This window comes from Carcharhinus amblyrhynchos, chromosome 4, assembly GCF_965287045.1.
Source record: "Carcharhinus amblyrhynchos chromosome 4, sCarAmb.v2.hapA, whole genome shotgun sequence".
Taxonomy (NCBI): Eukaryota; Metazoa; Chordata; class Chondrichthyes; order Carcharhiniformes; family Carcharhinidae; genus Carcharhinus; species Carcharhinus amblyrhynchos.
Window position 1 is genome coordinate 16,511,445 of NC_137327.1, and position 17,088 is coordinate 16,528,532.

Below are 17,088 nucleotides of genomic sequence, written 5' to 3' on the forward strand. Positions count from 1 at the left end.
ATCATTTCTGATGATATTGAACATATTCCCCGTCAAACTTTTTATTTCTTGCTCTCATTATGCCTCCATTAACAGCAGGGATGTAATCATGTATAAAAACGAAGCTGATTGAATTCAGGGATTGTCCTAAAGTTAATTATGAATTCTGAAACATAATGATCATTTGTTAGTACTTGCAACTTCAGTTAATGATGAGAATTGAAATGACAGGAGTTGTACTCTAATCATATTTCTCAATATGCTTCTCCTGTGGCAAATATCACTTTTAGTTAGATGAACTGAAAATGATAAAAGAAAATGGTCCTTCCAATCCATATTACAATGTGTGATGCAGTAATGACAATAAAGAAAGGCTTCGGCCACTGGTCAATTTGGCACTGAACCTAGTAGAGTAGTCCATCCAACCAAATACTGAATGACGAGCTGGAAGTACTTGTTGCTGGGGGTGTGACTGCAGGATTGGTTTGGATTCTTGTTGCTGCAGGATATACAATTCAATGGCGCACAAGGATGGTCTCTGGCACATGATGGCAGAAGGCAAGCAGAGAATTTCTCAGATGTTGACCGACAAAATTCTTGCTATGATCCCAACCGATGATAATACTGGACAAGTCAGATTCCAGAGTGAAAACTAGCTTGATAGGTCCTAATTTTGTTTTTTTCCCTTGAATTGTGAAGATCAGTTATTGAACATATTCACAAGGGTCCGCCAGTGTACTTTTAACACAAAGAGTAAAATGCTTATTAAAGAAGAGAAATGGTCTCTATTACACTGGACAAAAAGGTTGGAAAAATTCCAATAGAATCTCCAGAAAAATTATTCAAACTCACGCTGTTACTGTCTTACCAGTGATACCCTTACAGACACAAAATCCCAGGGGAGATTTACCTCTATTACAACACCAAGGCTTCTTGCTTGGGCTGACTCAGTTGTAAATGGTTTTCTTCCATCTGACCTCTATGCATTCACTAGATGGCTTTCTCCAACTGGTATCTCTCCCTGAGACACTCAAAAGAATACATTCTGAACTCTTAATTACTTCAACTTCTAAGCAAACATGAGTTCCCCAAAATTCTTGCAGGCTTTCTTATCAGAGAGTTTAGAACTTCTGCCTTCACTCACTGGCATATGCATACTGACTGAACTATCCTTCTGTCTTTCCCTGTGTGCCTGTGTATCCCTGGACTCTTGTCACTTGGCAACAGTAGTTTCTTCCTACTTTATATTTTTTCCTAAATTCACTGAACTACTAATCCCTTTGTAAACCATCTCTTCACTTCAAGTGTTACAAAATCCCACTAAAAATTCATGTTCACAAACAGGACCTCCAAACTTCCTGGCACCAAGCTCACAAAGCAATCTCTAAATTAAACTAGAACCTTTCCAACCCACAAATTCAAATATAATTCAAAGTTAAAGATGCAGATTGGTCTTAACACTCTTAGATTAGATATGCCAGAGTAGAGGGTTCCTGCTGGGTTCACAAGGATGCCAGTATAACCATTCATTGGTGTTATATGGAGAGAGGTAGCAGTATCTCAGAATGCTACCTGTCACTCCCATGCCAGTGGAACAATGCTGCCAAAGATTTAATGATCTGATAAGAACAGCTATGGTAAAAGGAGTATGAGTATTGTTCCACTGTGGCAAGTCTGTGGTGGAGGATAGAACTGGAGCCAATCTTTACATACTTTTACTTACAGATTTACACTTTACAAGCATACACCTCCTCACCCAACAACCAATGTTTTAGGCTGTGTCTACTTATAGGGGGCTCAAATGAATGGCCACCACCTCTATATATTTGAACACAATTAATATATAATAAGCAACCATTGGGAACCTCCTCCCCCCACCCCATTCCTCCATCAAACCTCCTCAGCATTTAAATGGAATGACATTTTTCTTCACAATGCACAATGTTCAGTGTCGCTGCAAATCTTCCACATGAATCCATTGTTTGGAATTCACCTCACAAGCCCTTCTTTCAACCTCAGCCAGTATTGTATGTAGTTTTGATGTCCTTATCTGAGGAAGGACATCCTTGCTATAGAGGGAGTACAGCGAAAGTTTACCAGGCTGATTCCTGGGATGGTAGGTCTGTCATATGAAGAAAAGCTAAGTCGGTTAGGATTATATTCACTGGAGTTTAGAAGAATGAGAGGGGAATCTCATAGAAACTTATAAATTCTAACAGTGTTTGACAGGGTAGATCCAGAAAGAATGTTCCCAATGATGAGGGAGTCCAGAACTAAGGGTCATAGTTTGAGGATAAGGGGTAAACATTTTAAAACTGAGGTGAGGTGAAACTTCTTCACCCAGAGAGTGGTAAATGTGTGGAATTCATTATCATGGAAACTAATTAAGGCCAAAACATTGTCTGATTTCAAGAAGAAATTAGATGTAGCTCGAGGGGCTAAAGGGATCAGGGGAAGGAGGGAATCAGAGTATTGAATTTAATGATCAGCCATGATCAAAATGAATGGCAGAGTAGACTTTAAAGGGTCGAATGGCCTACTCCTGCTTCTAGTTTTTCTATGTTTCATTCATTGGTCCCTCTGATAGAGGTTTATAAAATAATGAGAAGCATAGATTGGCTAGATAGTCAACATCTTTTCCCAAACGTAGGGGAGTCTAAAACTAGAGAACATAGATTTAAGGTGAGAGGGGAGAGATACAAAAAGGTCCAGAGAGGCAATTTTTTCACACAGAGGATGGTGAGTGTCTGGAAAAAGCTGCCAGAGGCAGTAGTAGAGGCAGGTACAATTTTGACTTTTAAAAAGCATTTAGACAGTTACATCAGTAGTATGGGTGTGGAGTGCCAAATGCAGGCAATTGGAATTAGCTTAATCATTAACAAAAAAGGTGGCATGGACAAGTTGGGTGAAAGGCTTGTTTCCAGGCTGTAAACCTCTGTGACTGAATCGATACGCTATCTGGTTGCATTAGCTGTCCACTGCCACTTGAAAAATTCCCTTCAGTTCCTTCCTTCACTGATTTCTATCAATACTGGTGCAGCAGAAACTCAGATATAGATAATTGACACATTATGAACAATAGGCCAAAAATTTGAGAAAGCCCTGGATGACAACTGCGAAAGTAGATAATGGCGATGGCAGAAAGCCAGTGATAACAGCAGATGAGAGCATTTATTTCCTCCATTTCTTTATTTCCTTAACATTACTCTTCAGTCTCACCACCACATTTCCATATCATCATAATTTCCTTATCGAGTCTGTATTCAATATTTCACTGCAAGCAAACCCTAAATCCCTCCTGTCAGTTGGTAACAGAATGTTTTGCATGAATATCAGAGACGCTGCGTGATGTGTATGTATAACTCCACGAGGATAATTTATTTGCAGCAGTTCATGCTGGAGATTTCCTTCAAGTGGTTTCAGTTATACATCTTATAGTTCCCGCATGGACATGAGTGATACATTCATTTATAAAATGGAACATTATTCTTTCAGCTGAATTGAATTATCAATTACAAAAAAATGCATTTTGAAGAATAGATCAGTCTTTGTTACAATGCTCAATTCCTCACGCTATCCAAACTCTATTTTCCCTGGCCTTGTAGAAATGGGAGTGCAGGCAGAGTACCTGGGAAATAGGGAGGGGGGCATCAGACTGGCTTCTGGACACATTCCCATTGCTGGGGAAATCTTCCCAGGTAACATGTAGTGGCCAGTTAGGGTGTTAATGCTTCAATTAGGGGCAATCACTAGCACCAATGCACCCCTCCCCAATGAGCTCAATGCATTCTAAGCCCGTTTTGAGCAAGGGGCCAGCGAGAGCATTCCCTCCAGCCCAGAGGCCTTGGGCGAACCTATATCTGAGATCACCATTGCAAATGTCAGAGTAGCGTTCTCGATGGTCAATCCACGGAAAGCCACTGGCCCAGGCACGTGTCCAGATCCTGCACGGAGCAGCTGGCGGGGTTATTTGTGAATATTTACCCTCTTTTTACACCATCTGCTTTAAGAAGATAACCATCCCAGAACAAAAGTAAAGCCAGGCAGCATGCCTTAATGACTATTGTCCAGTGGCTCTGACATCCATCATTATGAGGTGCTTCAAAAAGTTAGTCTTAGCACAAATCAATTCCGGTCTTCCAGAATGCCTGGATCCACTACAGTTTGCCCACCACCGCAACAGGTCCACAGCAGATGGCCTCAATCCTGGAACATCTGGATTACAAAAACACCTATGTCAGGCTCCTATTTATTGATTATAGTTCAGCCTTCAACAGCATTATTCTGAAGAAGCTCACCTCCAAATTCTGTGGTCTGGGACTCGGTTCCTCCCTTTGCAACTGGATCCTGAACTTCCTAACCCACAGACTGCAATCAGTAAGCATAGGCAACAACATCTCCTCCATCATCATCTTCAGCAGTGGTGCCCCACAAGGCTGTGTGCTCAGCCCCCTACTATATTCCTTATACATCTGTGACTGTGTGGCCAAATTCCCCTTCAACTCGATTTTTTAATTTGTTGATGACAGCACCATAGTCGTTTGGATCTCAAACAATGATGAGACAGAGTACAGGAAAGAGACAGAGAAGCTGTTGAACTGGTGCGGCGACAATAATCTCTCCCTCAATGTCAACAAAACAAAGGAGATATTCATTGATTTCAGGAAGCATAGAGCAGAACATGTCCATGTCTACATCAATGGGAATGAAGTAGAAATGTTCAAGAGTTGCAGGTTTTTGGGTGTCCAGATCACCAACAGCCTGACCTGGGCCTTCCATGCTGACACTGTGGTTAAGAAAGCCCACCAATGTCTCTACTTTCTCAGAAAACTAAGGAAATTTGGCATGTTAGCTACAACTCTCACCAATTTTTTCAGATGCACCTTAGAAAGCATTCTTTCTGGTTACAGCTTGGTATGTTTCCTGCTCTGCCCAAGACCACAAGAAACTACAAAGGGTTATGGGTTGCAAATAAAGCGCCATCCATTACACAAACCAGCCTCCCATCCATTGACTCTGTCTACACTTCCCAATACCTCAGAAAAGCAGCCAACATAATTCAGAACCCTATGCACCCCAGACATACCCTATTCTACCTTCTTTCATCGGGAAAAAGATACAATGTACCAACAGATTCAAGAACAGCTTCTTCCCTGCTGCTGTCAGGCTTTAGAACAGACCTACCTTGCGTTAAATTGATCTTTCTCTACATCCTAGCTGCGACTGTAGCATTATATTCTGCACTCTCTCCTTTCCTTCCCCACACATGGTATACCTTGTGTGTATAATGATACTTTTCACTATACTAACACAATGTGACAATAATAAATCAAATCAAAAATCAATTCTGCAGCATCATCTGAACTTTCTCACCAGGGGACTGGTAGCCTGCAGCAGTTGTCAGCTTACTGGAGGAAGCCTCTCCCTATGGCAAGCTGAGGGAGGGAAGAAGGAGGAGGTGGGCGAAATTCTTGTTGAGTCTAATTGGACCGACAGCATTGGGTGCGAGCATCCCTCCCAGAAGATTGAACCATTAATCTTGCTAATTGAGAATCTCATTTGGTTCTGACATTGGAGTCCTGAAAGCCTGAGGGAACTCCAGTCCGTGCTCTCAATAAACACATACTGAATACTAGAACCAGTTTCAATGTAGTTTTGCTCTTATTTTATTTTCCAAGATGATCAGGGCAAGAAATTCATAGCCATGGCATGAATGGAGGTGGCTGATTCCCCATCCCAGCATTCTCGCTGTGCCATCAGCCACCATGACCCACTTGGTGCACCATCTTGAGAAGGACACTCACATGGAAGCATCCACTGCAAGCACTGGAAATGATTAAACTATACTTGCCATGATGTTACTCAGTACCAACAGCTGGTGGGATGCTCATTCTCCAAATATTAATCCAAGTAGGTCCATTCGACTAATTCATACATACCCCAACAAAAGATCGAGTATTCGGCTTATAAGAGCCCAGTACTAATGGCATGTTAAGAGCTAGACACATAATTTGCAAGTAAAAGTTTATTTATTAGTTGCAAGTAAGGCTTACTTTAACGTTACAATGAAGTTACTGTGAAAGTCGGCACACTTCAGCACCTGTTCTGGTCAATGCATCTAACCAGCGCATAGAATCATAGAATCACTACAGTACAGAAAGAGGCCATTCGGCCCAGCAAGTCTGCACTGACCACAATCCCACCCAGGCTCTACCCCCATATCCCTATATATTTACCCACTAACCCCTCTAACCTATGCATCTCAGGTCACTAAGGGCAATTTTAGCATGGCCAATCAACCTAACCCGCACATCTTTGGACTGAAGGAGGAAACCGGAGCATTCGGAGAAACCCATGCGAGATTATGTTGCAACTGTATAAGGTGCTGGTGAGGCCACACTTGGAGTACTGTGGACAGTTTTGGTCTCCTTACTTGAGAAAGGATATATTGGCACTGGAGGGGGTGCAGAAGAGATTCACTAGGTTGATTCCAGAGTTGAGAGGGTTGGCTCATGAGGAGAGACTGAGTAGACTGAGGCTATACTCATTGGAATTCAAAAGAATGAGAAATCTTATAGAAACATATAAGATTCCACTGGCAGGTGCAAGTAGAACTAGGGTGCATAGCCTAAAAATAAGGGGAAGCAGATTTAGGACTGAGTTGAGGAGGGACTTCTTCACACAAAGGGTTGTGAATCTGTGGAATTTCCTGCCCAGTGAAGTAGTTGAGGCTACCTCATTGAATGTTTTTAAGGCAAGGATAGATAAATTTTTGAACAGTAAAGGAATTGAGGGTTACGTTGAGCGCGCAGCTAAGTGGAAGTGAGTCCACAAAAAGATCAGCCATGATCTTATTGAATGGTCGAGCAGGCTTGAGGGGCCAGATGGCCTACTCCTGCTCCTAGTTCTTATCTTCTTAGGTTCTTATGTTTCCTGGTGGTGAAAGGTCCAGGCAACGGGAAAATCTATGGAAAACCGTGGGACCAGACAGAAGATTGCACAGCCGGCCAATGGCAGGCCACTTCCGCCGCTGCAAAACACATAGGTGCGGAAAATTCCACCCCTTATTTCTAGTATCCAAAAATAAAAATAAAGATTAATTAAAATTACCACTGTTACCTGACACATAACTGAGGCGACCAATACTGTATACAATACTTCAGATGGGGTCTCACCAGTGTCCAGTATAACTGAAGCATAATCTATCTTCACATACATTAGGATTAAATAATTTAAAAAATATATAATATTAATGTAATTAATATGAAATAAGCAAGAAAATACATTTTCATTCAGTACTTTAATACAACACTCCAATAATTCTCTTCCTTATCAGCAATGAAATATTAAACAGGACATCAAAATGAAACATTCTCAAGTTATTTAGTAGAATAACAAACATTGTAGAATGCAAGATTTTTTTTAGTAAACAGGATAATTCATAGATACATTCTTAAAAGTTATATTTGTCTTGGAAGGTTAAAAAAGACCCAAAGGCAGTTCCTTGCACAGGTCAATATAAACTCGTCTACAATGTGTGTAGACATATCAGGGGAAATTTTGAGGAGTTTCCAGCTTGGTGCTTGATCAGATAAGGAGTGTGGATCAATTACACGATCCATTCATCTAGTAAGGCATTGGAACTCTTTCTTCACAAAATCACTCCCTGCATTAAGCTGGGCACCATTCAGTGAACTACGAGGTAGAGCCCTAGTAAAAAATTCAGCTGTGTAGAACAAATGGCATAACAGAATTCAACCGGAGGCAATTAGAAAAAAAAATCTCACAGATTTAACACCAGTGATGTTGGCAGCACACAAAACAAAACTGGAAATCATCAAACAAGTAGCAGATTTCTCATTCCCAAGTACATATTCTGGCAATCTTGTGTCGGCCACTAAGTACTGTATCTGAAATTCTCCACTCAAGTTCCAACTAATGGGGGAATCACAGAATCCTACAATGCAGAAGGAGACCAATCCACCCATTGAATCTGCATCGACCTCAATCCCACCCAGGCCCTATCCCCATAACCTCGTGCAATCCCCCTGACACTAAGGGACAATTTAGCATGGCCAACCCACCTAACCACGGAGAACATTTAGCAGACGGAAGTTACATGTGAAGTTTCACCATTGTTACTTATTTTTTATTCATCTGTGGGGCCTGGGCGTCACTGGCTGGCCAGTGTTTAATGCCCATCCTTAGTTGACCATAGGAAGTAGTTGAGAGTCAACCACATTGCTGTGGCTCTGGAGTCACATGTAGGCCAGGCAAGGACAGCAGATTTCCTTCCCTAAATGGCATTAGTGGGTTTTTCCGACAATGGTTTCATGATCATCAGTAGATTCTTAATTCCAAATATCTTTTGCTGAATTCAAATTCCACCATCAGCCATCACAGGATTTGAACCCAGGTCCCCAAGACATTAGCTGAGTTTCTGGATGAATAGTCTAGTGGTAATACCGCTAGGCCATCGCCTCCCCTCTTTGCATCATACAAAAAGCTGTGGTTAAGGTTCAGTGGTGTAGCATCTTGGCTCTTGGCATAAATACAGAGGTTTGACTTAAACTCTTTTGCTGCTGCTTCTGTCAGTCTCATGTAAAATCTGAGAGTGGTTCTACCTTAAATTCACTCAGAGGTACCCAGCATTAATATGTACATGAAGTCACAATTTAAAACAGAAATCAGATTGAGTACAGTCTTGTTCAATCACCTGGACTGTATATTGTATCACAAATGACTTCAAAGAATACTTGTCCTGTATTAAAGCCTCGTAAATATTACCAAGCTGCTGAAACTAAAGCTGTGTCATGCATATATGAATGAGTAGCTGAACTAAACCAAACTGCAGTTTTACCACATAATATATATCAAACTGGGTCATTTGGCATGATTTTTTTTGAAGCGACTGACTACAATCTCAGAATGTGTAATGAAATCAATACCATAGTGACTGTAGGCAATGGTTCATGCCAAAACTTAAAAGAATAAAACTAAAATACTGATAAAAATGACTGAAAACCCATTTCTGCACAGTGGGAGAAATGTGTACTGCTTCCAAAGATATTTTGTTAATTCAGAGGATCAACATATTTGAATTATTAAAAGGCTTTGGCGAAGGAAGTGATAGATGAATGTCAAACTATGGACTGCACATGAACTTGCAACGTTTCTTCAGGAGTTACCTTAATATCATCCTCACCATATAGAAGCACCTATTGGATAAGAGTTCAAAAGCAATAGACAATAATTGGCACTGGTGTCTCAGGTAAATTCACTGCCAGTGTATGACCCATGTACAAAAATACATGATTAATAATGTAATATAAAGTTGCCCAGCCCTGCTGGGTCTCAGTAACGCTGAACCTGAGAATTACAGCGGCAGAACATTCTGTAACAGCACAGGCTAAAAAATAAAACCTTTCAGAAAGGTGACAAAAAGCTTCGCCACCTATAATTGCAAGTGTTCAAGCCATGTGATTTTTTTTTTGCATTGCACTAGTCTGCTTTATTTATGTAACTTAAATATATTTTGGAAGACCAAGCTGAAGCTTTTGTGCAAATATTCGTAGAGAAAAAGGAAGAGAAAATCATATGCAAAAGTTTCAAAATGTGCAAGTTGCAATCTCACTAATTGCTTGGCTATTCACTGTTGGTGTAGTGTAGCACTTACTGTGTCACAGCTGCGGTGGTGAGTAAGAGGACACACCATTTTTGTAAAGTTAGCACTAACACCACAATGGCCTTTCCTATGCTGTAGGAAGTTCAATTGTCTGACTTCCTTCTAGGAGTTAGGGAAGAGGGATAATTGGGCACTGGCCTGAACTTGATTAGCAAATAGTTGCCCATAGCCTCTGGATATCCTATGTATTTAGGGGACTCAGATTGTCTCTTGGAGCCAGTTGCCTAGTGGGTTCATCTCTGCCCTCTGAGGGCTGGTGTGCCTCATGTAACTGGGCTAAGGATATCCAGATTTGCACCAGCTTCTATCTGGGATGAGGAATTCCAGGGACAACACAATCTCATGTCTGCCTACTCGGAAATAGCTAGGATAGGTAAAGTGCAGAAGGATGCGCCATCTTTACAAAGATTAATGGGATTTCCCAACCAAAGTTGACCTTTATCCAAACTGATCCACCAGACTTTTCCTGGAGGCACAAAAAAAGCCTGGTGAAACTGCTTAAAAATATCCGGCATAGTAGCTGCTGAAATAAAGGCATGAATCAGTCCTGGGAGGCAGACAAAAAGGCCAGAATCTTATTTCCAATCATGCCATCAAGAGTTTCCCATCCCACTGCAGTGAACAGAGATTTCTGGGTGCTCCAACCTCGCTGCAGTAGGAACATGATGTGAACAACTGGTAAGATTTCTCCCAAAATGTTGGATGGGCTTTTCTGACCCCTAGCAGTGGTGGGCACCGTTGCCGTTGACTTTTTATGGCCACGCCAAATTTTCCCATCTCACCTGCAACAATGCCCATTGGGGTTGAGGCTGGAAAATCTCGTTTATCTTCTTTTCAGACTTGATACTAAATGATATTAATGAGTAAATAGTCAATGAGTAAGGTCGAGGTAAATTCCGCAAACGTAAAATCCTGCAGTTAAAATTTTAGGAATCAGGATGAGAATGCTGAATGAAATTCCTATTGATGTGTTGGTTGGATGATAGATCGCAACATTGTACATTTTGTTTGGTTAAAATAACACAAAACAAAATGTGCCAATGCTGACAACTAAAAGTAATAACAGTCTTATCTTTAATACCAAAACAAAATGCAGTGAGAATTGAGCTCTGATGAACGGTCATTGATCTGAAAATTTAACTCGCCCCACAACTGCTGCCTGACCGATGGGGTGTTTCTAATATTTTATGCATATTTCATTACTGCTGCCATTCCAATTTTTGCTCAGAACCTAATATGGTGTAAGGAGCAAGGTAGAGGGATAATTCTAGCTAATAGCTCTGAAAATCCTTGTGATGAAAGACTGGGGGTGATTGTCAACTGCTTGTGATCCTTAATCACTCGAAAAAGAGATGGGCAACAATTGTAAATCGCTCTGTGAGGTGTGTGTGGGAGATGGACGCAGATCTTCCTGATGGAGCTTTCAGACGAGCCTACAAATATGCAAGTATCCTGCTCATCTGAAACCGGGGCAGAATGCATAAAAATGCAAGTCACTGCTCTCGCTGGCTGTTGGAATCAATTGCCATTTTTAGGTCGACACTGAATCCAGCTATAGAGGGCATTATGCAGCATGATCAACAATTCTTAATGGACTGCTGCGGATGGTTCCCAAAAAATTCTATTTTGTTTTCATGGGCAGAAGGGGTTGAACTATGAGGAGAGGCTGAATAAACTAGGCTTGTACTTGTTGGAGTTTAGAAGAATGAGGGGAGATCTCATTGAGACGTATAAGATGATGAATGGGATGGATAGGATAGAGGTGGAGAGACTCTTCCCACTGAAAAAAGACAGTAGGACTAGGGGGCACAGCCTCAAGATAAAGGGGGGGCGTTTTAGAACGGAGTTGAGGAGGAACTTCTTCACTCAAAGGGTGGTGAATCTCTGGAATTCTCTACCCATTGAAGTGGTGGAGGCTGCCTCGCTAAATATTTTCAAGAAGCGGGTTGATGGGTTTTTGATAAGAGAGGGGATTAAGGGTTATGGGGAGAGGGCGGGAAAGTGGAACTGAGCCACGACAGATCAGCCATGATCTTATTGAATGGCGGGGCAGGCTCGAAGGGCCAGATGGCCTACTCCTGCTCCTATTTCTTATGTTCTTATGTAGAAGCAGAGGTATTGTTTGGGTATACTGAGGGAGAATTCAGCATTGCAAATGCACCTAATCAGGATGCCTCTCACACTGTAGGAGGAAACCGGAGCACCCAGAGAAAACCCACACAGACACGAGGAGAATATGCAGACTCCACACAGACAGTGCCCCAAGCCGGGAATCGAACCCAGGTCTCTGGTGCTGTGAGGCAGCAGTGCTAACTACTTTGCCACTGTGCTGTCTGTATTGCTTTTGTATCCCGAGAAAAGGGCCACAGTCTACTGCCACCCTGCTCCCATCTGGGAGTCAGGAACGCACCTCGTTCCACCAAATCAACCTGAGTTGCTTGGGAGCTGGCCAATCTCTTGCCCTCCTGAGCTTCACAAGCTGCAGCTCACCAACAGCCTGTAAGTGAGGCCCAGGCTTCGAGTGGCCTGCGTCTCTCACATTGGCAAGTGCGGACAGGCAGCCTGGTCACTCTGACCCCTTTCTGCCCATTGGCAGCAGATGGTGAGGATCAATTGTGTGCAGTTTTGGTGTCTTTATTTGAGGAAGGATGTCCTTGCTATAGAGGGAGTGCAGTGAAGGTTTACCAGGCTGACTCCTGGGATAAGACGTCTGTCATATGAGGAGAGACTAAATCAGTTTGGATTATATTTACTGGAGTTTAGAAGAATGAGAGCAGAACTCATAGAAACTTATAAAATTCTAACAGAATTAGGCAGGGTAAATTCTGAAAGAATGTTCCCAATGGCAGGGGATTCCAGAATTAGGGGTCATAGTTTGTGGATAAAGGGTAAACCTTTTAGAACAGAGGTGAGGAGACATTTCTTCACGCAGAGTGGGTGGGGGTGGGGATGTGTGCAATTCACTGCCACAGAATATAGTTGAGGCCAAAACATTGTTTGATTTCAAGAAGAAATTAGGTATAGCTTTTGCAGCTAAAGGGATCAAGGGAGATGGGAGGATATTGAATTTGATGATCTGCCATGATCAAAATGAATTGTGCAGCAGGCTCGAAGGGCCAAATGGCCTACTCCTGCTTCTAGTTTGTATGTTTCTATATTTCTAATTCCGAGTAAAAAAAAGAAAAAAGATGTTTCCCTAAACTCTCCAGAAAGGCAGGTAATGTTGCAACAGAAAACCAAGTTTTAGATTTAATCAGCACAGCGTCGCTGCAAGTGTAACATGCATACAATCTCTCAGCTGCAGAGGATGTGGGACAATGAATGCATTGATATCAGACTGTTACCTTCTTATCGAAACAAAAAGTGCACTGTGTAAGTATTAAGAATTAACTTCCTTAATGTTATCATAAATAATCGTTTGGCACCTGAAAACTTAATTTCCTTTTAAGATAGTTAAAAAATCCTACTAAGCCGGAAATATTTTTTGAAACACTTTTCCAGTAATAATCTGTAAATATTCTAGACTCTGTTGTATTTTCAGCAATAAAGGACATCTTTATCACATTCATTATCCAAGGTTACTTTTCCCCTAATTATCCAATCACATTCATTCAGTGCACATTACAACAAATTGAATTTGTGTGTATGTTTGGTTTGGAAATTAGAAAATCACTAATCACGAAACAATTTAATGCGGGGGGATGGGAGGGCAGGCGGGGAACAGGCCAAGAATAAAGCCACGTGGTTGTTGCATTAAAAAGACAATCTGGCTGGATTTTCTGGCCCCAGTTGCCACCACCAGGATTGTCGTGTTCCTCCAAAGGTTAACAGGCACCCTACAGGGCTGTTAAACCTCCCAGTGACATGTCCCATCATGGAAGGACTGTAAACTCCTGCCAATGTGAAACACAAAGCACAGCAAGTAGAAATGTTGTAAAACAGTAGAAGCAACATCAATAAGGCATTTTCACTGTTTCCAATGCATTGTGTCATGCAGTAAAATGCTGGAACTGATCCTTTAATAGAATCCATTGAAAAATAAATTCTCACTGGTTTAGAGTCTAAATTTGCTGCAGTTTCCCAGGACTTCCAATGATCTTAAATTAAATTCTTCTCTATATAAAGGCAAAATTCCGCGGATGCTAGAATCTGAAACAACAACAGAAAATGCTGGAGAAACTCAGCAGGTCCGACAGCATCTCTGATGAAGATTCAAAACGTTGGCTCTATTCGCTCTCCACACATGCTGTCAGACCTGCCGAGTTTCCCCAGCATTATCTGTTTTTGTTTCTTCTCTATATAGTTTGGTTTATGATGGTGAGCCTGCAGAATTCATTATCACATAAAGTCTGTATGTGTTTTCAAGAATGAGTTGGATATAGCTCTTAGGGTGAAAGGGATCAAAGGATATGGGGGAAGGCGGGATCAGGATAGTGAATCTGATGATCAGCCATGATCATAATGAACGGTGGAGCAGGTTCAAAAGGGCCGAATGGCCTACTCCTGCTCCTATTTTCTATGTTTCTATGTTTTAAAATTTTGTCATTAAATATGACACACAGAATGCTATAAAGACAGTATCAATTGGACTTAGATGTTAGACATTCGCCCAAAAGTTTTAAAAGATTAAAAAAGGAGTGATTTTCTGAACACTTGCTGACAATGGGGAACTAAGCCCATCACCCGTGCATAATGGAAAGTGACAGGCAAGGCATTGGCAGTGGGTAAAGTTCCTGCCACCAACCAGTACACAGAAAGTTTAGGCTATAGTACAAAATTAATTTTATGTTAAGGCTTGAGGAGATTTTTAGAACTGTTCTGTTCATCCTGTCAGACCTGACTGTCTGCTTTTAACAAAGCTGTGTGCTTTCTCTGTTCTTGCTGCTGGTGTCCTTGTTTGTCTCTCCCTGCTGATAGCTAAAGCACAAAAGACATTTAAAGCTACCTCTTCCCATTTCATGTTGGGGGCCTGGTTTGGTGGTTGATTCGGACACTTTAGGCAGAATGCATCCTGTAAGAAACAAATTATGACAGGAAATGCTTTCTTTGGTTAAGGCACTTTAGACACTATAAATAATGTCACAGAGCAGCATATTCTTCCATAGAAATGGGAAGAAAAATATTCTAGCCACACTGTGCGCAGAATTGTACACCCCAGGCAGCCATTCTCTGCCACTATGCTATCTTGTTAGATGTATTTTTCATGTTCTCCTTGTCCGTAGATGAACACCTGAAAGAAAATTGCAATGTCAATGCAAATTTGAATAGTCCCACAGACCCAGAATTGTACTGGAGTTGCATTAATAATGAAGTACGTAGTCTTAAAGACATCACCCAGGGTCCACAACAGCACCATCTTCACACTGGAAAAGAGATTAAAAAAAAACAAAAATTATTCTGCTGCATTCAGGTAATGTGATTTCTCCGATGCAAATTTATATTCACTATATTAAATATCAATTAGCAACTTGCATTCTACATAGCACTTTTAACATAGGAACAGATTGCAAGGCATTTCACAGGGATGTAAGGAGATATGAATTGGGTAAAAATTAGAATCGTACAATCTGTAGTACAGAAGGAGGCCATTTGGCTCATCGAGCCTGCACCGAAAGCAATCCCACCCAGGTTCTATCCCCGTAACCCCATGTAGCCTCCTAATCCCCCTGACATTAAGGGATAATTTATCACGGGCAATCAACCTAACCCACATATCTTTGGAGGAAAACAGAGCACCTGAAGGAAACCCACACAGATACGGGAAGAATATGCAAACTCCACACAGTGACCCAAGCCAGGAAGCGAACCTGGGTCCCTGGCGCTGTGAGGCAGCAGTGTTAACCATGGTGTCGCCATGCCACCTCTTAGCTTAAGACTTAAAAAAATTAACAACCCACATCACCCTAACCCACTACCTTCTTGGGGTTAACAGTACAGAAAGAGGTTGCTCTGCCCGTGGTGCCCCTGTTTGCCCTTTGAAAGAACAATCTAATTAATGGCACTCTCTTTCCCCACAATCCTGCAAACTGAGGTTCAGGAATACAGCTAATTATTTCCTTCTAAACCTTACTATTGAACCTGCTCCCACCAGTCCTGCACTCTGGGTCACAGAAACTTGACGTGTAAAACAAATTCTCCTCATCTCTTAACCCCCCTTTGGGTCTTTCGCCAATTATCTTCAACTCCCACTGATCATGCAATTCACATGTCATCCCTTTATTTCTGCATCATACCAGAGTACTGACCTACATATCACCATTTTCACAAACTTTTTAACTCCCTGACTTTTTTCACTCATTTCCTTGCTCCTTAACTTTATTATTATATACACACCTTAGTCACACTTGTCTCTGCCATTTTCTTTTTATCTAGAGGTGAAATGTAACTCCAACATTGTGTGCAACAGGCAGTAGCAAAGGGAAATGAACACTCAAGCAAGGTAGAGAACAGTTGCTTATTTGCTACAACTCATTTTGTTCTGCCAGCCCCCTCCTGCCGAGGGTAAGTTTGTCCCCTATCTTTTAATTATAAGTATTAAAATGCAAAGTATGTGAATCAAGTCAAGAAACAAGTCAGCAGCAAGAGCTTAAATAAATGGAATTTGAGCAAATAACAGATTGCACAAGTGTCCACACATTAAACTCTCCTTTTTAGTACATCATCATTTGTGGCCTTTGTTAGAGTATTATCAGATTAAAGACAAACCTCATTTTAAATGATATTTATTAGTGTCACAAGTAGACTTACATTAACACTGCAATGAAGTTACTGTGAAAATCCCACTAGTCGCCACACTCCGGCATCTGTTCAGGAACACTGAGGGAGAATCTAGCATGACCAATGCACCTAACCAGCACTTCTCTCTGACTGTGGGAGGAAACCAGAGCACCCAGAGGAAACCCATGCAAACGCAGGGAGAACATGCAATCTCTGCATTGACATTGACCCAAGCCGGGAATCGAACTCGGGTTCCTAGCGCTGTGAGGCAACAGTGCTAACCACTGTGCAACCATGCAACTCTTAGCTTGAGATTTTAAAAACATCCCACACCACCCTAACCCACCACCTTCTTGGGGTTAACAGTACAGAAAGAGGTCGCTCTGCCTGTGGTGCCCCTGTTTGCCCTTTGAAAGAACAATCTAATTAGTCCCATTCTCTTTCCCCACAATTCTGCAAACCAGGGTTCAGGAATACAGCTAATTATTTCCTCCTCAACCTTACTATTGAACATGCTCCCCTCCTGCATTCTGGATCACAGCAACTCAACGTGTAAAACAAATTCTTCTCATCTCTTAATTCCCCTCTGGTTCTTTCGGCAATTATTTTCAACTCCCACTGATCATGCAATTCACATGTCATCCCTGTATTTCTGCATCATACCAGAGTACTGACCTACATATCACCATTTTCACAAACTTTTCTAA

At 41.6% G+C, this 17,088-nt stretch overlaps 1 protein-coding gene across 1 annotated transcript in view; it reads right to left on the reverse strand.

The window, feature by feature from the left end:
- Positions 1 to 11,775: 11,775 nt before the first annotated feature.
- LOC145341803 (solute carrier family 66 member 2) overlaps positions 11,776 to 17,088 on the reverse strand; it is a 62,456-nt gene continuing 57,143 nt past the window's right edge. Inside the window, exon 5 of the mRNA XM_080186747.1 lies at positions 11,776 to 15,027. Within this exon, the coding sequence (XP_080042873.1) occupies positions 14,853 to 15,027 (175 nt within the window). The 3' untranslated portion in view covers positions 11,776 to 14,852. The remainder of the gene's footprint in view (positions 15,028 to 17,088) is intronic.